We start from the raw sequence: 25,503 nt of genomic DNA on the forward strand, positions 1-25,503 counted from the left end.
CTTGCTATTCAATAGTGATCAGAAGGTAAGTGTAATGTCTGTAACCAGGAGGGAACAGAATAAAATGGGAGCGTGTGAACCCCCTGCATTAAGGGGGTTCCTACACTGCTGCTATCTCTCAGATGCCCTGCTCCTAAACAGCTTTTCCTCCTGCTCAAGACCCTTTAGGGAGCCCAGTAAAACATCAGATGCCAAATATCCTTGTGTTTCCCTCCTCTTGTGGCCGAGTTGCTGTGGTTGTGTGAAAGCTGCTGCTTCGGTGGTGGTGAGAGCTGCTGGAGTGACTCTAAGTGTGCTCAGGAGAGCAGTGCTGCCCAGTGCATTGCCGGGTAATGGGGCTGCGGTGGGTGCTCAGCACCCTGCTCCTGTGCTTTGGTGCTGTTGTTTCTTCCCCAGGTCAGAGCCCAGATGCTGGTGACGAAGGACGTGCCACCATTTATTGTCTGCAGTCAGTCTCTTGAAGAAAAAAGGATGGAGAGGAATGCGGAGCTGTGATTCAGCTTTGTGTTTCGGGAGGGCAGGCAGTGAGGGTGAAGCCTCGTTCTTCTGCTGTGACTGGGAGAAATGGGTGAGTCGTTCCTCATTTTTCTCTCTTGTGACATAAGCCTGGTGTGCATCAGAGCAGTTGGTTAGAACAGCCCTCTGAATGCCATTTGTCCACCACGGGCAGGCGCTGAAATTGATTGCTTTGGGTTAAGGATGCTTCAGACTAGTTAACTTTCTTTTTCAACAGAACAAAAATCACCACTCACAGAGACAGAAGGGATCTAAGGGGCTGAATTTGTCAAGGGAAGAATTAAATACTCGCTACTGTCCCAGGCAGGATGAAGTCAGTTCGATGCGATTCTGTTTTTCTCTCAAATTAAGTGCTGCATCCAAATTATTCATCAGCAGCACCCTCCATTAATCACAAATTCCAGCTCATCTCAGCAGCCAGCAGAAGCAGAAGGTCTTTTTTCTGTGCTTGTTAAATACAGCGTAGTAGCTGCTACTATTACAGCTTCTGGGAAGATGCTGGGGAAATAAATGCCCAGGTCTGTTTATCACAGAGAATAATGAAGGCGCTCCGGATGCCTGTCACCGAGCAGTTATCTACGGGCAGCCAACATGCAGATGGGGCAGCTTGAGAGATGCATCATCTAAAGAGGGCATGGGAGCGGGTTGGATTAGGTGTCTCATCTCAGCAGGGGCTGCAGATGAGATAAGGAGAAGCAGATCTGCCAACCCATGCGTGAGGCTGGGGCAGGAGGGAGCGATGAGCCGGAGCTGATTCTCCAGCATCTGCTGTTGGGATCTGCTTTGCAAAGTGCCCGTCCCTGCATGATTCTGATTCATCAGCTAGAAATGCTGCCTGAGCAGAGGGCCCAGGTGAGCAGCTGAATGTCATAGAATCACAGAGTGGCCTGGGTTGAAAAGGACCACAATTTCTTTGGGATGGATTGGTAAGAGCGAAGCATTGAAGCTTGTGTGCGGTGTGAGCCAGGCGTGTGGTACTGAACCTGGAAATAGAGCTTTGCAGTGGCAGTTAGCTGTGGACGTGTCCTAACCTACCTCAGGAACAAAGCCCACCCTTGCTGCTTCATGCATTGGAGGATAAAGGCTATTTCCTACTGAGAAAACCAGTGTTTGTGGCAGCCTCATCAAGCAGTCGTACCTCTGGTGCTCAGTTCATGTTCTTAGATAAGCTACCTTGTTCCTCCTTTCTCCTCCCCAACTTTGAATACATTTCTCTTTTGTTCCTCTAAATAGCTGCTGCCTTCTCAAAGGAGCCCGCGTCTGTAGCGCGCAGAACACAACCAGTGTATTTGCATTCTGTTTGCAAAGCATGATACAGGTACTTGCAGCCAAAATGTAAAGACACCCACGTGCCCTGGCTGATGTTGTGCAGGAACATCGTCAAGAGTTGGATGTGAAAAGGTAATGAGCCTGCACAGTTCGATCTGTCAGTCCCTGTTGTTCTTTCAGGATTCTTCATACACTCTTAATTGATTTTGCTGAGGCTTTTTGAAGTCGGAAGCAGTGCTTTTCTCCCTTTAAGCTCTCCTTTATTCTCGCAGAGCTGCAGGATCAGAGAATTTAGATTAAATTGGTTTTAAATGGAAACAATGTGCAGTCTGTGGCATTATTCACACCTCCTAGCAGCCCCACTGCCCTGCAGGCCAGGCCAGAGGGAGGTGAAAGCCTCCGTTCAGGCACGTACTGGTGTGGTAGCAACAGGACATGGGTTTAGTACCCACAACCTGTCAGTGTTTTCCCTCTTGCATCTTTTAAATCAGCGAGACAGCAGTTTTCCTACTGGGTTTGTAGATGCCGCACATAAGCCGAGCTATGATATAGATTCCAGCCCTGTATAACAGGTGATACAGATACCCCACGCTGGGATCAGGACCTGGTTTCATGCCCTTGCCACCTCCTCTTTACAACCTCCCCTCATCCCAGCAAACCTAGAGAAGCTGCCAACACAGACAGCAGCAGGATTTACTTCAAGCAAATAAACCCACGGGAAACAAATCCCTCCAACTACTCTGCTACACGCAGTGATGGGGGGGGGGTTGAAGTCCCAGTGTGAGGGAAGAAGAACCTTGAAGTACCTTGGGACCTTGAATTTCCCCAGCCAGGAGCAGATCTGAAGGGGCTGTGGGAGGCATTGAGCCCTCATAGGGCTGCAGATGGAGCTGGGACCTGGCTCTGGCACCCAGGAAACATCAATGGGTGCTACAACACCTGCTAGATCTCGCCCTGAGCAAACCCACATCCCTGAGACATGGCAGGGCAGACAGGCAGCAGCATCAATAAATCGATGGCAGAGCACTTCCTCCGCCTGGGAAAGGGCTCGAGGAGCCCAAGGACTTTGTGCTGCTGCTTACCTCAGGTCTGCCTTTGTTTTTGATGTTGTTGTTTTTTTCAAACCACTTGCTTCCTATTCTCATTAAACAGAGCTGACTGTGACTGCTGTATGTTAAATCGAGCTCCTTTCTGTCTCCTGCTCCTCTTCATTCCGTTTTCTTTCCTTGCAGAGTCGTGGCAGATTCCCTGAGCCCTTGGCACGACGCTTATTGCACCAAAGGCAGGAGGCAGCCCCTCCTGCTGCCACACCAAGGATGCCAGCAAAGAACAAGTGCTAAGGTGGCAAGAAGGCATCGCTCCTTGGGCACAGGTCAGGTGCTGCCCTGCATCACTGCTTGTACTGCACTCAGTGCCTGCTGCTTTTAGGGCAGGAGACTTCCCTCTGCCTTCTGGCCTGGGGTATTTTCTGGGTTATTTGTTTTTTTTTCCTATTTGTTTCCAGTTCACTTTTTTTTCTTACTGGATAGAGCTGCTGGGGTTCCAGGAAGCAGTGCAGTTAAGTGTGGCTTTGGGTGACCAGCTGGACACAGGAGGTGCCAACTTGAAGCCAAAAATGGATATGCTTCGTTTTCCCCCGAGCTGAATAACATTTGTTTTGCTAAATTCAACCCTTTCAAACATAGATGGGCCTGCTGGATGTATAGATTGCCTTTAATGTGAATGACTGCAGAGCAGCTCAGCTGCCTTCCTATGCTCATCTCCTTTAGACATGGTGCTTTGTTTCATAGAGTCACTGAATGGTTGGGTTGGAAGGGACCTTAAAGCCACTCCAGCCCTAACTGTGGGCTTACAACTGTGGGCTATGTGCCCCTCATCAGTTCAGGCTGCCCAGGGACCCATCCATGGCCTTGAGCACCTCCAGGGGTGGGGGACATGCTTTGCTGTAGTGATGCCTGTGGGGTCCTTCAGGCTGGGGCTGGGCACTGGAGCAGTGCAGGGCAGCAGCAGCCGGGTGGCTCAGTGTGATGGTGACAGAGGAAGCAAGCAGAGGGGCCCGGAGCTGCTGCAGAAATGCAGGCACATCCCTGCCTGTCCCCGTGCTGCTCATACAGAGCTCGCTCACAGCAGGGGCAAAAGCTGGGGGCAGCAGGAAAGGAACCCACTGTGCAGCCCTTGTGCAAAGAGGTGCACTTAGCAGGCACTTGTGAAGCGCTCCAGCGCTACCAAGGAAGGGCAGGAGGTAATTTTCAAGCAACGAAGAAAGGCATATAAATAGAAGCAAGAGAAATATTGAAGCTGGCAGGGCCGCTTTGCAGATCAGAAAGCAGAGAGCTGCAGTCAGGGAAGCAGTGCGGACACCCCAGGCCATGATTGCTGCTCCAGCAGCAACATTAACAATTTGCTTTCCTTATGGCTCGCTTGCTTTCCCCCTCGGCTGTGATGGCTGCAGGTGGGGAGGTACAGCCCTTCATGGTGCTTCTTGGACAGCACCAGCCTGGAAACCCTCGTACCTGACCTGGGCTGTGATGGGTTGATGTGATTTTGCCCTTCAATATGCAAAAATCCAACTCAGAGCCCTCCTACCCTGGGCTGCCTTGCTACAGCCATGGGAGCAGACACTGCCCTTTGGTTTTACAAGCAAATCCCATTTTCTTGACCTTGCTCAACTTATGGCTGGTTTGCTTAAGCTTCTGTTTGCTTAACCTAATGCTTTTGCCTCTAACTTTAGAGGGAGAAGAACCTGCAGGTTGTCCACCCCACTCACCTCAGTGTGTTTTGTTTCCTTCAGGCATCCCTGCGCTCTTACACTGAGTCCCATGCAGAAGGTGCTGTGCTGGGCCACCACAGGACGATGCAGGGCTGCCCATGAAATCACCTGCAGCAAAGTGTGACTGCTCCAGGCTTTGAAAGCAACTCTCCCTTTTGCAATTAACTGCAGGATGCAATTAGTTGATTTCTTCCCCCATGGAAGGAGCTAAAGAGATGCAATGACCCAACATCTCAAGGTAGTGCAAAAGATGTTTGGGCCAACTCAAAGAATCCTCATTGGAGGGGGATGGGGAGGCTCTGCCACCTTTGGGTGCTGCTCCCTGCTCTCTGCCTTGTCCCCATGCACTGAGCACTGCTCAGCACAGCCATCGTTAAGCGCCGGTTTTATTGCACAGTGCTGCTGTCTGCCAGCAAAGACCTGATGCGTCGTTCTATCAGTGCATGCTTATTAAATTTACAATTCATAATCAAAATCTTACGACATTGTTTTGCAGAAAAAGGCCTTTGTGAGGGCTTGCTTCTTTTAATACCAACATAAAGGCTTCAAATGGTGCAATGCGTGTCGGAGCAGCCTTCAATCTCCTCCGAGCCCTCCGGCGCTGAAGCCCACATGACAGGCAGGCAGCAAAGTGCAAATTACAGGTCCCAAACAGCTGCACTTCACCTCAATGTGTGAAATTTGTCACCAGACAGCACTAATGCCTTGGAGGGAATGGCCTGGCTGAAAACATAAGCACAGACGGTTCTTTGCAATGAGGTTGGTGGCAACAGCTCAGCACTGCTGAGCCCCACTCGGTGCCCACAGACCCAGTGCACACCCCCAGGCACGTCCTGGCTTTGTCAGAGGGCTGAGCTTTCAGATTCCAAGTGCTGGGCTTTGCTTAATGAGAGATGAAGGCAGGTGGAGTTGAGCACGTCAGTGTGATTCAGTGTGCATGGCAGCACCAGAACAGCCCCGTTCTGTGGAGAACGTGGAGGATTCAGCACAGAAATCGCAGTGCATCCATTTTAATCTCCTGTGCTTTGTGGTGGCAGAAACTTAATGTGCCCCAGTTACCGGTGGCACCTTTCATCACCTTCTGATGAATTAATCCTGTCCCAAAGCAGCTTAAGGGAGAACACGGGGTGCTGGACACCTTGCCCTGAGCAAAGCTTCTGCCCATTCTTGTGCCCAGAGCACTGAGTTACAGGATGGAGGAACAGAACATCGAGTGTGGAAATGAAGAGACCTCAAGTGAAGCCAATGGAGGCTGGTTACAGTGCAGGAGTACACCATGTGCAAAGAGAAGAGGGAGACCAGAGGTGCACAGTGACAGGTCACAGGGCAGTGGCACAGCTGTCAAAGTACCAACCTCTTGTAAGCTACTGTCTCCACCTTTTCACCATACAAGAGGTCAAATACTGAAATAGGGACCTAGATGTTGTAGGCTTCCTACCACAGAGGTATGTAAGCATTGGCTGGACAGGATGCTGAACCTGCTTTAAGGGGCTGGAGCCTCAGAGACATGAATGTGACTGTGTCCCCACCAGCAAGGTGGGCAATGGCTTCCAGCCCCTGATAGAATGATCACAGTGCACTGCTTGGGATGGACAAAAAGCAGCCATGGCAGTGTAAATAAGTAAGTAGGCAAAGAACAAGGATTCCTTTATGTTGCAAAATAACCCACGCCATTTCAATGCATAGTAAAAGCCCAACAGCAGCATCCTAGAAATAACAGGTGCTTTTCCACACTAGACTCCCTTACAGGGCGCCCTTCAGTTCACCTGTGATTCACTCCCATATTGCAACGCAGCAAAGCCAGCCCTGGATGTGTGTGTGATGTCCTGGGGCAAAGCACACCTCAAGAGAGCCGTGCTCCCCATTTGCTGCCAAGGGCACAAACAAGTCCTTTGCAGCTGCCAGGTTTTGGTTTTCAGCTTCCAGCCACCGCCGTGATCTTTTCTCATGGGTCAGCCACGTCCTCTCCTTGCAGCAGGTGAGGTGAGGACCTGCTGGGCTCACTGCAGCCTTTTCACCATATACGGCCCCTCCAGCTCGTAGCCAATCTTCCTGTAGTAGTTCCTTGTGCCAACACCTGTGAGGAGAGCAACAAAGCTTTAATGCAGTGTTTTATCTGCCCTGTCCTCTGTGCTGAGAAAAGCTGCAAGGGAGAGAAGAAGGGAACGGCAGTGAACCACATCTGGGAGCTCAGATGAAAACCAAAGGTGGGCTCCCAGGAGCAGGCAGTTCAGCTGCAGGCACCTCTACCAGGAACTGAAGGGCCCTAGAGCCCAGCAGGCTGTGTCCCAGAGCTCCTAGAAATGAGCTCAGCTCCACTCCAGCTCGACAAGTGGGCTCTGCAGCCGCAATCCAATTTCCTCATTGAATGGAGGCTCTGTGTGTGCCTCTGGTCCTCATCTTCCTCTCCTAATGAACCCCGCTGCATCCTGCAGCAGGACAAGTCTGTGCCGGCAGCCTCCCCCCCTCACCTTATCTAATTACTCACATATGCAGACATTAGTCATCAGCAGAGGAAGGACTCAGCATCATGGCACTGCTGTCCCTGCAGCTGGTAGGCAGGGATAGGACAGACGCTGTAGCCCTCTCCTCTCCTTCCCCACGGCAGGGGGTGGGACCGGCTGATCTTTGAGGTCCCTTCCACCCTACGCCATTCTGTGCTTCTATGATTAATCTCAGAGCCTCCAGCCAGTTCCTGGAAACTGTGGCACTTGGAAATGGCTCTCCAGGAATGGCCGTGTCCCCACCACGCAGTGCCTGGCGTAACCCCTTCCTCTCTATGCACCTGCAGCCACCTCACCACCAGGAGCATGTTGGAGAGCTGTGATGCCTTCCCCAATGCACACTGCTGTGCTTACAAGGTCCTTGAGCACCACAGCTCCAGCCAAATCCTTCCTCCTGATCCTTACACTGGATATAAGGAGAAGGATTTTTATGCTAAGAATGGCTGAGGCATTGGCACAGGTTGCCCAAAGAGGTGTTGGATGTCCCTGCAGACAGCCAAGGTCAGGTTGGATGGGGCTCTGAGCACTGATGGAGCTGTGGGTGTCCCTGTTCAGTGCAGAGAGTGGGATGAGATGGCCTTTAAGGGTCCCTTCCAACTCAAAGAGACCTGGATTTCTGACCTGCAGCAAACCACCACCTGTATCAACAGCGTGCCCCCAAATCCCCAGGGCTCATTAGCAAAGACTGGGATGTGACATACAGAAGTTGGCAGGAAAACAGCAGAGCCTCCACCTGCAGCCCAGAACTCAGATGAAAGGATCAATGAAATCAAAGCCGAAGAAGAATCCTCTTAGAGCTAAAGACAACATAGGAATTTGGATTACGGTTTTAAAACCACTTCGATTAGAGTTGGTTAAACTGTCCCCTCTTTTATTCCCCCCCCCCCTCAAACTCTTGGGAAACGTGTGGATTTTAAAAGGAGGCAGCTGAGGTTGCAGTACAGCATCGCATGCTGCCTCCATTAATCTCAGAGCTATTAAGTGGCCCTAGTGAAGTGCCAGCTCCTCCTCGTTAGAGGGCAATGGGTTCGAGCCATTAACAAGACTGATGATGCAGTTGGCAGCCCCGTGCTCCTGGGGTCCCACGCGGTGCTGCCTCGTGAAGCACCTCTGTCGTCATCAAGCCATGCTCACAGCAAAACCTCCTGCACAGAATCACTGTCCTTCAACTGAACTAGAGAATGGTTGGGTTGGAGGGGACCTTACAACCCACCCACCCCCATCGTGGGCAGGGCTGCCACCCACCAGATCAGGCTGTCCAAGACCCCATCCAAACTAACCCTGGGCACCTCCAGGGGCATCCACAGCTTCAGAAAGATGGAAAGGAGCAGGCAGGAGGTGCCTCAATGAGATCTGTGCGAAGACTCCTTAGAGTCCAGCCTGGTGTGGCAGGAGCAGAGCAGCAGATGGGATCCCTTGGTGCTCAGCCCATGCATCTGCACTGTGCTGACTCTTGGTTCCCTGGGCTCCTCTTCCCCATTGCATGCTTGGTTTGAAGCTGGGCAAAGCTCAATCCAGACCTTGTTGTCTGGGCTGGATCTGCCACTGGAGCACAGCTTGTGGCTTAGTTTGCTCTGAAAGGAACTGTGCGGAAATGCAGCAAGAGCCCTGTGAACCAAAACGATGCGCAGCAATTGAGGATGAGCTCAGGATTCACTTCAGCTGCTCAGAACCCAAACAGCAACAAACCCAGCCTACAGAATTCACTGGGATGCTATCAATACAAAGGCGCTTCTCTGTAGTCAGAGAATATCAGGAAATCACAGCCACGGTGAAGGGAGGATGTTTTTCAATCAGTGTGACACAACTGGGAAAGAAATGGGGCGTTGAGACGTGGAATTAAAAGCAGGCTGACAGCCAGCAGCCACGCTGCCTTCACCCACGAGAGAAGCAGAACTCAGAAGGCAATGCTGAATGGAATGAAAGATTCGTGGGGCACGAATGACTGCCCATAAATCATGAAGGAATCATCTCCATTGTGAGATTATCACAAGTTTGTATGAACGCAAAGCCCAAACAATAGACAAAGAGCAGGGTCACGCTGCTGGCTTCTGTCAGGACAGCATCAGTGTGCAAGAAGAGAATGAGAGCTATCAAACTAACATGCCATCTCGTCTGCTGGAGAAACAATCCATAATGCTTAACAGTGCTGAAAGGAAGGCACCAGTTCTATTCCCAGTCATAGCATCATCATAGAATAACTTGGGTTGGGAGGGACCTCAAAGATCATCCAGTTCCAACCCTCCTGCTGCGGGCTAAGGTTGCCAACCAATAAATCAGGCAGCAGCTCAGGGCCCCATCCAACCTGGCCCCGAACAGCCCCAGGGATACCTTGCTGCTCTAATTTACAGCACGTGTACCCACAGCTCCAAGACACACCCCAGTGAAAAGCAGCATCGTTCCACAAGTACCACAAAAGAAATAACACACAGGAATGGAAGAGTACAGCCAGAAGCTGTCACAAGAAGCTTTTCGACTTTCAAAGCCATCATCAGCTGCTTTTTAAATGGGCCTCTAAATGTTAAACACTCCACACCAAACTTAGCAGTGAGTTCAGTTTGAACAACCTGGGAGCACAGGGGCTCAGATCACACCTGCTGGGCAGAACCCACGGCCAGCTGAGGCTTTTTGGAAGCATCCCTCACCGCAATCTTTGATGACACATCCTCTGGCACCGCCTGCCCGTTCATTTCACAGCCTTTTGTTCTCTCTTTTTGGTGATGGCTGAATAACGGCGAAACCTGATGATAAAACCCCCAAATCTTTTTACTGTAACGTTCAAACTGCAAAACAAAGTTAAAACCAACCAACCAACCGGAGGGTGGTGGAAGGTGACCGCGGTGTCAGGGTTAAACATTTCTGGCCCTGAAGGAGGATGGAGGAAATCAGCTTTCACTGCCCACATGCAGCCCCCTGCCCGTGACCTTTCTATGCAAAGCCCATAAATACACCCTTCTGACTCAGCTCTGCCACGCAGAAATATTGCAGTGCGGCGGCAGAGCCCGAGTATCCTCAAAGATTCCTTCACCATGGCTCACTGGGCACAGAACTAAGTGAAAATGAGATTGTTTTCAGGCTCATTAAAGAGCTACTAATAGTTCATAAAATTTCCATAGCAGAGACTTACCAACGAGGCACACGAGAGAATTATCTCTACACAGGCCTCCACATCTTTTGGCAACCACTGAAATCCACCCCAAAGCAGTCAGGGCATGCAGCATCTCACAGCTTCCTTCCCCCTCCATCCATATCTTAGAAGCAGTTACCGGAGCCCTGCATGCCACGCAGCATGAACCCACATCATATGAACCTTCCAAATTGCCTCCAACCACCCATGTGCCAACTGCAGTTCTGCTGGCAGTGAGAGCTCTGCCAAGTTTAATGGGACTGACTGCCTCGCTCTGTGCTTTGATTTGGGAGGAGAGAGCCCTGGGCTCACTGCATGGGCACCCAAATCGCTGTAGGATCTCTGTTGGGTAGGGACATTGTGGCACATGTGGGATCTCTGTTGAGTAGGGTTGTCCTTCAAGGGTGCTGATTATTGGTTCCTGAAGGCAATGAGGCAGGAAATGGTACTTGCTGAAGAGTCATGAACTTTATCCATATTAGCAGTGAATCCTAAGCCAGCCTCTGGGATTTGGGGCAGCCAAGGCTCTGAGAACCTCCCTTGTTCTCCAAGAATATCTCCTGTGGTCAGACTGATGCTGCCAGAGCATGAGGGGCATTCAAAGGCCACCATTCAGGGATCACAAAGCTCACATTTTAGAACTCTTAAGACATGAGGCTGGGTGACTTAGAGAGTGATATGAGTGCTGTGCAAGCCAACACAACCCCCTCCTTCCCTGTGGACATTGGTGGAGACTCGGGATTGCTTCTAAGAGAGAAGTTTTAGGTTTTCCTTCATACTTCTTGCATTGACCTCCACCAAACCCAAGAAGAAACTCGGTTGGCTGTAAGAAAATGCCTCATTGTGAAACCTGCTGCTGTTCAGTCTTGACTTCAAAGCATGGCCAGCATTTAATGACACTGGGCAGCCACCCAGCGACCATCCAGAGCCCAGCAAAGGGACTTCCTCACATTGATAGGACCTACTTAAATGAGGAAGGGCCCAACCCATGGTTTCAAATACCTCACAGAAGGGAAAGATGAGATGAGAGAACTTTTTCTTCTCTCTTGTGTACTGGATGCTAACCAAGAAAACCACATCGCGTCTCCAAAATGATACATGAGTTAAGAATGCACAGAACATCCATCCGTGGCCTCTGAGCAGTTTGCTTTGCATTTAGACTTTTCACAACGCTGGATTTTTATCTGCAGGGAAAACACGAGGCCGCCTCATGTGAATGGCCACCAACCAACTGCTGCGAATGGCAACAGTGGGGAAAGAGCAAAGGGTGTGAGATAACCACAACAACATCAGCACCAAGGGGATGGGAAAAAACCAGCACCAGGAACATCGCTGAGGAAACCTGTGCACTTCAGAGCAATCAGAAACGTTAATTTAAGAAGCCAATGAACAATCCTTACATCAATCCCTGCAGCAAAGATATATATGTATATATTTAGATTAGACAATTGGCAACTTATTTCTCAAAATCTCCTAAAGATCCAGGAGATAAAAACCTCTGGGAATAACAAGGAGGTGGGGGGTTGGAAATGTTACATGGCATCTCACAAATGTGATGCTCTCCATTTTCAGATTAACACAGAGAGGAAGCACAGCCATGCTCACTTCTTTAACAACAGCAGATTCTATTGAGAACTATTGAGAACTACTGATGCTCTGGCAGCCATTGGAAAACATGCTCAGAGAAATGCAAAGGGAAAATAGGAAGAGCTGTGAAGCTCTCTCCTGCAGAGCCATCCTTCCCATCCATTTCAGCAGCCTCTGGAGGGACGCAGCACAGGATGGGAGAGTTCAGCACTTTGTGACCTCCTCCTGCCGCAGCAACCACAAAGAGCTAATTAGCGTCGCAGTTAGACTTGTGATTTAGGTACATCTTTATGTACTTACATGATTATGCAAAGCACTTTGTAATCCTTTCTCTAGCCAGGGCTAAGTGATTAACATCACCAAACCCGCTAGCAGCAATTGTCCCCAGCCTGTGTTTAGTGTGTGTGCTGCTGCTTTAGGGGCTGGAGGAGAAACCCACACCTGAAAGCCTCTATTTCTTCCTTCCCGCACAGATTGCTTCCCAGCACTGTTAAATTGATGTTTTCACAACACCTCTGCCTAGCAGGGAGGTACTGCCATCGCCACGTCCCACAAGAAGAGCCGAGATCCCAGGCAGATGGGTAATTTGTCTGAGATCTCAAATCACAGCTGCCAAAGAAGCATTTTGAAGCCCGGGGTCCCCCTTCATCAGCTCCCCAACTCACTTCTCTGCTACGGAATCTGCTTTCAGATTGGAAATGGGATTATTCCTGAAGGCACAACCCAAAGCCCTGAGCATCCCCTGGCTCCTCCGCAGCCACATCCAGCCTCTGCCAGGAGAGCCCACGTCAGAAGGAACGTTGTGGATCTGACGCAAATGCAAAGAGATCAGCCCCTTTCTGACAAAGCTCCAGCTCATGGTCAGCTCTCCTGCTCGATAAACAGAACTGATGGGAGAAACACCTCCAGGTAACAAACAGGCAGACCTCTGTTCTCCACGTTACAGCCTGCTCCTCATGCACCACACCTTTAGTTTAATGGAAGCTGATTTAACTCTACAGTACCTTCACCTGGTTTAGGACCTGGCCCATTTGAAAAGCTCTCTTCTTTTGCATCCCCCAAATCCCCATGTTTAACTCCTGGAGGGACTGGACTTGGTCTTAGAGGTATCCACAAGGAAAAACTACAGCAAAAGCTTTCTGATATTACCAAATGGATCCCTCCTTTTTGTTCTTAAGGCCAAATCTCAAACCCAAGACTGTCACCAATTCTAAGAGGTAGAACTAAAGCACTGGTTTGGCAGCATCCAACTTCTGGGGTGCCTCTCAGCACATGGGAGATGCCCTGGTTATGGTTAGAGCTGCAGACTCACCATTTAAAAATCAGTTAAGAACCATCGTGGAGCTTCCAGATGGTGAGCTTCCATCTCACTGATCTCTTTATTGCAGAAGCAACGTTTCATTAATGACTACAAAGACCTGGCCCAGCCCAGCTGCACTGGCAGCATCTTCTGTCCACAGTCACCACGCCAGCACTGCCTTTACTGTGACAGATGAAGCCCAGAGCTCGTGCATCTCCTGACTTTAAGCCACATGCAATTAAATGTTTACATGCAAACCCTTCTCTTACACTTGAGCAAAGTTCTGCCACCGGTGCAACCACCAGGCCTTGACAGAGATGCAGAGAGTGAAATGTTTCTGCTGCTCAACCTCAAACTTGTCAAGTTCAAGGTCTGTGAGATGTTAGAGGCACCGGCTGTGTAATGACTTCAGGCTCCTTCCAGAGATGGTTGACTGAAATATTCAACCCATCTGGCGAAGTATTACTGAGAGACCAGGGATTTGGGATGACTCACCAAGCACTGGAGGAATTCACCATCAATTTTCTCTCCGAAGGCCTGGGAGGCTTTCAGAGCCGAGGATGAAGGCTTGGCAATCTCGACAGCGAGGCACCCAGTTATTAGCACTGCAGCCCACCTGTGCCCCCACCTTCCCCATGGAACCCCTAAGGAGCTCTCACCACATACAGCTGTCAAACTCTGCTCCCGTAGCTGCCCAGCTCAGGAAGGCAGGGGCTGAAATCAGCCTTTGCTCCTCAGCTCCCTCTTTGGCTCATCAGAGCCAGGAGGAGGATGTTGTACACAAATATCTCCATGCTGAGGAACAGCTAAAAGGTGGCGCAGAGCTGCAGCTGAATAGCTCAATCAGACACTGATGACATCTGGTGACTAAAACCGGTGGGAGAAAAGAGCAGAAAGCCCCACAGCCAGCAGGGATCCCTGCGATAAGCTCCTGTAAGCAACAGGCACACATAGCGGCAGTGGAGGCTCTGCCTGGCGGTTAACTGACGTGTTCTTCCTAAAAAGCACCAAGACCCTCCAAAACACACCACTTCTAATGAACAAGAAGCGAGAAACACCGGGAAAGGAAAAATCCATTATGATTGAACTTCATTCCTTAGGCACTTCTTGCAAATTCCCTGATACTGCTCCGAAAAGTTGGGGTGCTCGCGCAGACCCCAGGAGTACAGCGGGTGGACACCAGCCATGCTTCCACCTGTGCAGAGTGAGGAGTGTTCGTGTGACAGCTGATGAATGAATGAACACTGCTTCAGAACTGTGCAGCCCTCACCTGCTCTGCAGACACTAAGGGTGGTGAGGCACTGGCACAGGCTGCCCAGAGAGGTGGTGATGCCCCTGCAGACAGCCAAGGTCAGGCTGGATGGGCTCTGAGCACTGATGGAGCTGTGGGTGTCCCTGTTCAGTGCAAGGAGTGGGATCAGACAGCCTTTAAGGGTCACTTTCATCTAAATGATGCTATGGTTCCACAAAACACTGTCTGGCTTTGTTCTGAACAAAGCAGGCAGAGCTGGGCAGCTCGTGAGGGCTGTGTGCGTTTTGCTCTGGTTCTTCCCCATCTCAGCTCCTCTGCTGCTCCCATTAAGGACACCCGGCACCACCTGATCCCACACCGCCACCATTCAGAAATCCAGCCTGCCTTCCCCTCGCCACCTCCGGCCCCGGCGCACTCGGGCGTGAAACATTCCTGGCCTGTGTCCATGTTAATTTTCTACTTGACAGCACACAAATAGAAACCTGGTCTGGGGGAAAACTGATCATCTTGCCGCATAGTAATTAGCTTACGGCGGGGAGCGGCGGCGGTGCCAGACCTCCACGCCGCGATAAGGCTGCTACGTCACTGGGACCGAGCGGGGCTACGGAGCAATCTCCCTGCAGGGAAACATTAAAGAGCTGCTTCGGAAGCTGGGGTGTGCTGCTGCAGATTTGGCTGTGGTTCCAGACACCTCTCCCAGCCTAGGAGCAAATTATCAATGAGTTTTGCTTAAAGGCGACCGGAGACGGTGTAGGCACAGGTGACAAAATGCCTGCACTGAAAGGAGAAAGGAAAGGGTGGTTGTTAATGGAGCTCGGAGTGTTTGGTTTTAACAGGGTAAGCACCTGCGGTGGGGGAATTCAATCTCATCCCTCACCCCTCCCAAACAAGCATCTTCTGCACAGAGATAAGGAGACAATCCTGTTGGTACAAGCCAAGCCAGCCTGCTTTCCTGATGCCAGCATAAACAGATAACGCTGACAGACGTCACAGCAACCGCTGCAGTCGAAAAAGCTCTTCCGTGCAAGAGCATTGTATTTATAGAACTGGCTTTTAGCGTCGGAAAAAAGTCATTTACAGTCCTCACAACACATAACTGCTTTGTCTGTGCATTCCTGGCCCTTGCCCTTGGCCTCACCTATGGCACAGCAGCTTCCAGGTTCACCATGACAGGCACCTGCTGCAAGCTGAGTGCCCCAGCCAGCAAGACACCAGTCCCATAAGTATGAGATGGGAGCATTGTCTCCCTTCTTTTAGCAGCTGCTTTAGGATAGGTGGATGGAGACAGCTATAAGGAAGCTGTCATTTCTCTTCTGGGATTGAAAGGAATCCTCACCCATAGTCTCATCTTGGCATGTGAAACTTGGATTGCAGAGGTAAAACCAACAAGCCAAGTGCCATCACAGTTGAATGGCACCCAGCCCTGCCATGTCCAGGGCTGGGAGGGGGCAGTTACTTGTGCTGACACACAGCTGGTGCCTGCAGGGCTCTGCATGTGCCACTGCTGTGAAGTTCAGTGGCTGTCACACAGAGCAGATGGGTGTGAGTATGTTGAGGGCACAGAAAGGCAGTGCTGGATGGTATCATTAGTATTTTGAGATGATCCCACTGGAAAACCACATGTGTATCAGCACGTAGCCCTGAGGCTGGAGGGGACACATCCTTTAAAACAAAACAAAAAGCCCAAAGCATGCAGCAGTGTTACACCCACAGTCAAAGCAAGGTGCTATGGTGCCAGGGCAGGATGTGGGTTTGGCACTGCCCAGACCCTTCTCACAAAGAGGAGTGTGAGCTGAAGGGCTTGGCACGGAGATGATGGCAAAGAACAACAGCCCGGAGCCTGGAGGAGCGTGGCACAAAGCCAGGCTGCCCGCACAGCCTCTGACACATGGCTGTCTCTTTTCCTTTTAAAAGGAAGTGGGGAAACATTTCTGCTGCCTGTTTCGCAGCACAATGCGTAACTACTGTAAAGAGAAGAGTACCATCCTTGAAATGTTATTGTTCGGATGTTTCAAGTAGTTGTAAAGCACCAGCTTCAATCTGTCTGGTCATCGTTACTGTAAAAGGCAGCCTCCTAAACGAGAGGGTGACAACAGAGTCATCATGTTGGTGCTTAAAGGGAAAAGAAAGGACCTGTAATGGATGAATTTGTTCAAGCACATTGAGTCAAGAGCTGTACACTTCTACTGTTTAGAAGGGGGAGGACTCATAGTATGGCTTGGGTCAGAAGGGACCTCAAAGATCACCCAGTTCCAACCCCAGCTGTGGGCACTACAGCATGCTGCCAAGTCCCCATCCAACCTGGCCTTGGTCCCCTCCAGGTTTGCCCCTTGGAACTTCTGATTTGTTATGCACTGCTTTCCATGAGCTCACGGCTGGTGCTGTGTTAAAGAAATGGTGCAATTCCTTAAACATGAAATCTTCCTGAAACCAAAGCACTCAAGTGTAAAAAACTCCAGCCCAGCTGTTACAGAACCACAGAATGATTGAGGTTAGAAAAGATCTCTAAGATCAGTAAGTCCAACCCCAACCCATCCCCACCATACCCACTAACCCACATCTTACCTTGGGTCACTGGTGTGCACAACCTGTACGGTTGCTTACAGGATCATGGATCTGTGGGGCTACTTATGGGATGCAAGCAGCAAAGTCAAAATTAAGCTAACAGGAATGCTCAAGGAGACACCAGGAAAGCCTACAAAGAGGGCTGTTCTTCATCCACCTTGACTGAGTCTGAAGGATGACCTCTCCCAAGATCAAGATACAACATGAGGTGTTCCAATCAACAGCAGAAAGCTCACAGAAAAGGATGGGGAAGAGAAAGGGATGAGGAGAGAAGTTTATCAGCTGCTGCAGGCAGACAGACTGGCAAGGCAGGAAGTCCCTGGGGGCTATCAAATACAAAGGCACTCTCTGCAGCTCCAGAAGTCCTTGGGCAGAAAGCGGCTGGAGGGCAAGAAGATGTTATACCCCTACCCACTATTTCTTCCCTTCCCCTGACACCCAGCACTGCAGTATCACAGTGACACTCATGTGGCCAACTGCAAAGCCACAATCTGGAGCATATGTGCTGCAAATGGGACAGAGGAACAACAGGTACAAGGGCTGTGCTGTGCTTACACTGTGGGCTGGGAGGAACACAGATAACAACGGCTCGGTTTGCTTTATTGTTCTAAATCATCCCCTGAATGCTGGCTGTGGTTTCTGACCAAAAAAAAACCCGCAATGGTTGAGTCACTGCAATGCAACTGCTCTTCACTGACTCCCAAAGGAAAGTGCTGAGATCTACGGAGTGCAGAAGGGGAGATGGAGTCTCCACACTGAGCTCACCTGCATCCCACCTGCCACTTGGATGGTGGAACAGGAGCAGAAGGGATTGGAAGAGCAGCATCCTTCCAACAGGAGAGGAAATGCTGACTGCAGAACTCAAGCACCAAACTCAGAGCTCAGGCACTGACTGATGCCAGAAAGGGAGAAGTGACGACAAGCACAGTGAGCTCCCTAGCCCAGCCACTGGTCTCAAGCACCACGTTTGGATGTTTCCAGTGCCTGAAAGACTTGTGGGCATCAGAGAAGCAATGCTTTTACAAGTGTTTTAGTATAGTTTGTGAGGGTGCAGGGGGACACGATGACTTTTAGAGGGGAAGAAGATGTGCATTCAAAGCAGGTACAACTAGAAGGAAGAAGAAAATAAAAAAAACTAACACTGACAAAAAATATATATATATAACAACACAACAACAAAAGGCGAAGAAAACACACATGCAATTACAAATACCAGAAAATGGAAAAACAGACATTTCAGATCAGACCTCCCCAGAGCTCTGAATAATGGAGTGATGCCTCCAGGGTCTACCATTCAGCTACCCAAGCCTGCATACTAATACACTACTCACATCAGAAGAGTAGAAAGGCACCACTCATGCAGAAAATTACCTTAAATGAGCAATGACTTCATGATAAACAAGCCACTGGCTTTTTTTCACTTTGCTCTTTGATTTAGGTGGTGGGGGGCACGAAGGAGCAGAGAGAGCAGCGTTGGCTCTGCCCCGCTATTGCAAAGATTGGATTCAGACACCACACTGCATCGCCAGCACCCAAAGCAATGACTTCTCTCATTCCCCATCACAACGGTACCATCGTTTCCCTCCGCGGTACCAGAACCCAAAGTGCCCTTCCTGCCTTGCGAACTCTCATCTTCCCTTACAAAAGCACTCATTGATTCCATAGTCAATTAAATGCGCTGCTCCCACCGGCCCTCTTCAAATGAAGTGATATTTAACGAGATGCTCTGTGAGGCAGCTGCTGTAGAGCCCAGCTTGCTCCGTGCATCATTCCCCGGTTCACTGCCTGCCATGGCTCCTGGGTTCCCAATGCTGGGGACCTCAGATTTTCCTTTGTTTGGAAGTAACCTTGCATGGTTTTTAAGCACTGCCGTAATAAGCGACGGCAACCCGCTTAAACCCTGCTGAGCCTTTTCCCCTTTCTGCCTGTAGATTAAACACCTCTAAGAGCAAAGAGACGCATTACGAGAAGACAGGTTCAGCTGAACCTGCTTATTCCAAGAACAACAGGGAGAACAAAATACTGTGGTAGGAGTCCGCTGGGAAGCACTGAAATTCATTCCTAGGAGTGCGAGCAAATGTACTCTGAAGGAGCAAAGGCACTGATGGCATTTGTTTGTACATGGTTTGCATGTAATTGAGAAAGAAAATCTAACCCTCATGAGCACTTTGCTCTTGACAAAGGAAGAAGTCCTCACCCTGCTCTGCTCAGAGCTGGCACCCCAGGCAGGATGGCCCCACTCCCCATCAGCCTCCAGCAGCAGAGTATGGCGTGCTGCAGAGAAGCCTTAAGGCACAAGCGACGCTTGCCTGAAGCAGCAGTTGGAGAGCTGGACAGTGAGCCCACATCAAAATTGGGTTATAACTATGAAACCCACAACTTGAGGAAATCTACACTCAAAGCTTTCACTGAAAACAAGCTTTAATCCCTTCACCTCTCACAGCCTTGAAAAGGAGGATTAGCAGCGGTGGGCGGTGCGGGAACGCTGCCGGTCAGAGAGGAAGATTCCCATGAAAGAAAACTATTTATTTTTAAATCCTTAAAGACTGCTCTTGCTCACAGTTCTGATTCAAGTCTATCTATACTGCTGTGCATTGCAAGTCACTTGTGTGGAAGTCACCTCTGTTTCTTCATGAGTCTGATTTCTAAATACATCCTGACTAATCCAAACTCACCGTGTGTGTTCTATTGATATTATTATCATTGTGATCGTTACCGTTGGGGTTTTGCAGGCTAGGGAATCGTTTGGGTTGAGAATGGGGAAAGGGGTGTTCAGGAAAGGGAGTACATAAAGAAGGTATCCCTACCCATTCAACTGGATGAGACTGGAGCAGGGAGGTGGTGGGGTCACCATCCCTGGAGGTGTTGCAGAGCCGTGGCGAGGTGGCACTGAGGGATGTGGGCAGATGGGTTCGGGTTGGGCTGGGTGATCTTAGAGGTCTTTTCCAATCTGAATGATTCTGTGATTCAAGGAAGGCACACAAGGAACAGACATATTCCATGTGTCTGCAAGCATACATAAAAACAGAAGAGCTTCCTATCAAACTACAGAGTGCCGGGGTTTGTGGCCATGCCCTTGCTTAAGGACAACAATATTCCTGTTCGTGCCTACACTGAAATCTCAGTTAAGTCACTGCTGGGTCTATTTTCAAAGTCGTTACATTACTAAAACTTCAAAGCTGAAGTTCACTAAGAACTACACAGCAGCCATTCCATAGCACCAATCCACCAGCATGGGTTTATCCTTGGCTTCTCCCAAACTCATCTGATTAATCTCTTTCCAAAGGCTAAAGCACGCAATCATCACAGAGCCAATTCATTACCATTCCCACGTTCCCACTTATCTCAGGCCACTTCTTCTCTTACTAACATCCATTGAGGTTGGCATTTCTAAGGATAACAGCGGCAGCAGAGCCGCTGGGAGTCCTGCTGAACCCCATCCATCCTCCTGCAGTGCTTCAGAGCTCCATCCTATGGCCCCCAGAGCACACCCTGTCAGTCGGCGAGCTCCAAGGCAGCCCAGGAATCAACATCCAGGACGAAGTATGGGACGCTGATTGCTTGAGTGATTTATTACATCCAGGGAGACCAGAGGGCTATTTACATGAGCAAATTAAGATACTTTAGAGTGCCATCAGATGTGCCCTGGAACTTTCCCTCTGATTTATACACCAGCTCGGTTCGTGTTTTTCCTTGCAGGTGAGTTTAACGCCGGTGTGATGCATCAGATTTACTTTTAGAAAGTTCCTAACCTCTGTTATCATCTGTGACTGCAAAAGGCAAAGGCAGGAGCAGCAGTTTCCTTAAACACATGAGACAGTACGCTGGAGCAGCACCAACACACTGAGGGATGAGTCACCGACAACCACGAACCACCTCGGCTCTTGTGGGGACTGCAGAAAACGGGTGGGATTGGTTTCATTTCCATTCACAGCCCTGTGATTGGGGGTGACTGGCTTAGGAGAAGGATGCTGGGATCTGTCACCCCAAACGGATTATCACAGTCCCACTGATCTTAATCAGGAGGCAATCGTAAATTACTCACTCGTCTCTCAGTTGCAGGTTTGTATCAGTGATTTGATAGCAGAGCCTGATAGAGAAGAGGAAAATGTGCTGCGGGGGGGAGGAATCTCAGCCCTTCTCAAAGCAAGATGAGGTGAAGTGCAAGACATGGCACCTGACTGAGCAAAGGGACATCCGCGCTCATTGGGGACATGACATAATGTTTCATTAAGAGTATTGACCAGGTTACACGTGGGAAGAAAGCAGCCTGGAGTCCTCCGGGGCATCTGGACAAAAGAACATGAGCTCTGGTAGCTCAACGCATGCTGCTGTGGAGGAGAGAGGTCTGAAAGCAGTGAGGATCTGACGGACACAGTGCAGAGGGAAGGGATGGTGACTGCTGCCTCTGTCAAAAGGGCTGCAATGGGCAGGATGGCAACGCTTCTGCTGCTCACTGAAAGCACATTAGGCACAGGGCTTTCTTCTTTCTTTTCTTTCCTGTTTCTGCTTTCTTTTGGATTTTTTGTATGAAAATGTTTTCTTTAGAAGTTATCTTAATCTGTCGGAATTAAGAGCATTTCCAAGGTGAAATAGTTTCAAACTCCAAGGGGGAGATTTAGATTGGATATAAGGAAGAAGCTGTTTACAACAAGGGCAGTGAGGCACTAGCAAAGGTTGCCCAGTGATGTGGTGCGTGCTCCATCCCTACAGACAACCAAGGTCAGGCTGGATGGGGCTGTGAGCACGGATGGAGCTGTGGGTGTCCCTGCTTAGCGCAGGAGAGTGGGACCAAATGGCCTTTAAGGGCCCCTTCCAACTCAAACCACTCTATGGTTCTATGACTCCTGGAGCCCCTTGACATACCCATTTCCCACATTCCACACTCTGGGTGTTCTGGCACTATGTAATTAACTAGTATTGACGTAGCCATTAAATGTCACACTGGAAAACACTGCTGAAGAAAGGACACCATTAAAGAAACCACTGCAACAAAGCATTAATAAAACATGCAGTACAAAAATGAGAGCCAGGGCCCTACGAGAGAGATCTTCAAAGCAGATTTATCTGATGCGTTTCTGTTTGAACAGCAGTGAAGATTTTGCAACGTGTTGGAAACGTTGCAATGGGTTTCCCAGATTCAAAGTGAATTTTGAAAGCAGAAGTAGCAAAAGCAAGTTCACCATCCAATGGAGAAAGAACTTCCGGCTGCATTTGTATTTCAGATAAAACTTAGGGGAGAACTGAAATTCAAGTGATAACATCTCCAAGGAAACAGCTGGAAAACTGCTCTTTGCAGATGCTGCAGTATTCTGTTATAAAGACAAACTGTACCATATTGTACTTTACAGGCCGGGGGAAAATGAAGATAAAAATCACAGCTGAGATCTTCCTGTGATGACACCAAGGCAGACTTCATTTCAACACAAAAAAAAACCATTCTGTGTATCAGTTTGCTAAACTACAGGTAAAATTAGTAACACAAACGCTTTAACAGGGCTCTTTTTTTTTGTTGTTAAAGTAATTGCTGTACATTTTCTGCTCTTGATGAAATGTTCCTTATTGCAGAGGGATTACCACCACGCATCCCCCCACGCATCCTGAGTCAGGATGTTATTAGTAAGAAAGAAAACGTTCCTACTTTCTCTGTTTTATTGAGGAAATACCAGGTATGGGCATTTCTCAACCACATGGGATTCAAAAGTGACTCCTCTGCCGCATCACATAGAGAAATGTGATTGCCTCATGTCTGCAGAGCGAGGAATACAGAGAATGCAGCATCATTAAGGTTGGAAGAGAGCTCTAAGACTGTCAAGTCCAACTGTCAACCCATCATCAACATGCACGCTCATAGAACCGTAGAATCACAGAATCATTAAGGTTGGAAGAGAGCTCTGAGATCAAGTCCACCTGCTGGCCCAACACCAACACCTCCCACTAACCATGTTCCTCAGGACCACATCACCACACTAAGCATCAGACTGTGACCTGCACCTCACCCTCGCTCAGATGCTGGCCCTCACTGCAGGCACTTGTTGAGGTTTCCCTCTCCAGTTGTCCTACAGCCCGTGACACGACCCAGCAGCAAGCACATACACACAGGCTCTTCATTCAGCACTCAGCAGCCTGGATCAAACTGGTGGTTTTCTGCTTTTTGGTGGTTTATCTTGGTGGGGTGGGAGAGGATTATTATTTTTGTATAAGGTCTGTATTAAGGCTCTTTTGGCCAAGTTCCTTAGCACCTACTTGGCCAGCCGCCTCTGTTACCCATATGCCTGTAACAGCTTTCTATAGCCACCGTAACCACTAATATAAGAATAAATTAATGCACAAAGGCAGTCCTGACCTTGACTTCACACACACACCACGAGCTGCCGCTGCTCTCCTCAGTCACAGTGCCTTGCACATGAAAAAGGAGAAAGGGCTGCAGCTCTTTCTTATACAGCTTGCTTCTCCATGATAACGCTTAATGTATCCTAAAAGCACATCTGTCCACCCTAATGACGGCACTTGCAGAAAGGCTTTAAAATGGAGGCTGGCAATTTTCTATCTTCACAAGCTCTGGAAAGCGAGCCCTCAGCAGTAACAACCTGTGACAGGGCCAAAGCAGCAAGCTCAGAAATAGCAGCCCTGGGAGGAGGAAGGCACCCATGGCCATGGCTCCTTGACACCCAGAGGAGCATGGCTCCCTGCAGCATCCTTTGGCACACTGCTCACCATGGCAGCATTGCGATGGATGGAGCCAGGCTGGAATTCAACTCAGTTACTAAGCTGATGCTCATTTCAGTGGTCACAGCGGTTGGCACTGGCTGTAGTGGGTTTGTTTTCAGATTAAGAGCAAAACAAAAAAGGGAGGGGGGTGAAGGGAGGAGTAAAGGAAAGATACCTGAAATTACAGCAATTTTCCATGACCCGTGCTCCTCTTTGGCTATTCTTTCCGCCTCCTCCATGAGTAGCATGCCAAATCCCTGCAGCAGAAGAAATAACAAGAATGTAAGTTCTGTAATAACAGAAAGCACAAGCAAGGTCAGACTGTAAGCATCAGAACAATTCCAGGAGACTTCTTAAGTTTGGGCAAAAGAACAGCCAAAATCTTAGTGCAGGAAGAGCACTGAACAGAGACGTGTTAATGGTGAATTTCACAGTGCAGCTTTCTCACCATTGGGTTGGGTTTATTTATCAGGAAATTATTCACAGGCAGCTTCAGCACCTGACAGCTTCTCAATGGCAGCAACAGAATGAAGTTAAACCCTGTGACAGTCACGTTGGCACTGAGTGGGCCTGCCCTGCTCCAATTACCAAACAGCAATCACTCCCTCACCCATCCTGACGGTTGCCTTCCTATACCTGGGTTTGTATTTGGGAATTAAACAAATCCAGAGCACAGACATTGGATGCAGTTGGATACACTGATGAACTGCAAGTCTGACATCAGTTGCAATGGATGTGGCAGAGCCAGAGAGCTGCTGTTGGCTTTTCTGATATGACCACTGGCCTTTCCAATGAAACCACTGTTTTTTCTGATGTAATCATTGGCCCTTCCGACACAACCATTGACCTTTCCAATATAACCACTGGCTTTTTGATACAACCACTGGCATTTCGGATACAGCCACTGGCTTTCTGGTACAAAACTGCCCCATTGCCTCACAGTTGTTATTTTCACTGCCCTCCAGGAGCTGTTACCATCTACAGGACCCACCTGGGGCCATCCTCAAAGCCTGCACCAAGTGCCCACGTGCCTCCTGCAGACCCACACTGCTCTGCAGAGCTCAGGGCACAACCACGAAGCTCAGCTCATAGAATGGAAGATGCCAAAGCAAAAGGAGTTGCAGAAGATCATGTTAATATTCTGGATCAGATCCACGCCTGTATTTACATTTGGAAATCTTGCACAGCATGAGCACTACTGCCATCAAAATAACGCTTTGAAACAAGGGAATAGCCTTTCCACTCTATTTAACAACTTAGTTGTCCTATATATCTGGGCATAATTGACTGGATTAATTCACTTCTAACATTAGGATGCAGGAATTACACTCCGCTCTTGGTTCATCTGTTTTCCTGACAAAATGTACAGAGTCGGGCTGCGCTGAAACTGAAGCGGATGAGATTTAATTCTAAAAACACTTAACACTTGCAGGCATTTTTAAGTAACACACTGAAATCTTCAGTCTGAAGTGCTGTTCTAATCAGAAATGGTCCCCACAACTGCAAAGAACTCTTTCTGCTTAATGTCTCGACAACTGACTATTGCAAACGAACATCGGGTGAGTCATACGCCGTGACATCCCAACTTCCAGCCTCTTTTAATGTTCATAGTTGGCAACTTGGTTTTAAATTATTCTCTGATACTTTGGATGGCCACTTTTCCCTTCCAAAAGTTTTGAAATGTGAGCTATTTTACAGTGGATGCGTTCATTATACCCTTATTAATTATTGTTTTTAAACAGTCTCTGCCTCACGGCTAAACGTCATCAGCGTCTAAGCCAAAACCGCATCTTAATGCACGTATACTCAGGGAATGATTAATAAATACAAGGAAGTTAATTTAAAACATCAGCCTTGAGCAGTTCTGGCACAGAGGACAAACTGATTGCTTTTTTAAAAGCT

General features: G+C 49.1%; 1 protein-coding gene and 1 long non-coding RNA gene across 3 annotated transcripts in view; one reads left to right on the forward strand and one right to left on the reverse strand.

Annotated features, from left to right (window-relative positions):
- The first annotated feature begins 280 nt into the window (after positions 1-280).
- On the forward strand, positions 281-5,111 carry LOC116653167 (uncharacterized). The gene is made up of 4 exons (XR_004306593.2): positions 281-568; positions 1,750-1,917; positions 3,018-3,157; positions 4,577-5,111. It is a non-coding gene; the product is annotated as an uncharacterized LOC116653167 (long non-coding RNA).
- A 1,062-nt stretch (positions 5,112-6,173) lies between these two features.
- The window catches only part of ELP3 (elongator acetyltransferase complex subunit 3), a 78,985-nt gene continuing 59,655 nt past the window's right edge, over positions 6,174-25,503 (reverse strand). For both annotated transcript variants that reach the window (XM_085542279.1, XM_015859793.3), the window contains 2 exons: positions 23,777-23,858; positions 6,174-6,632 (listed from right to left, as the gene is read on the reverse strand). In XM_085542279.1, the coding sequence (XP_085398405.1) occupies positions 6,556-6,632; positions 23,777-23,858 (159 nt within the window). In that variant the 3' untranslated portion in view covers positions 6,174-6,555. The remainder of the gene's footprint in view (positions 6,633-23,776; positions 23,859-25,503) is intronic.

This window comes from Coturnix japonica, chromosome 3, assembly GCF_054131305.1.
Source record: "Coturnix japonica strain WE chromosome 3, WE-NBRP24, whole genome shotgun sequence".
Classification (NCBI taxonomy): Eukaryota; Metazoa; Chordata; class Aves; order Galliformes; family Phasianidae; genus Coturnix; species Coturnix japonica.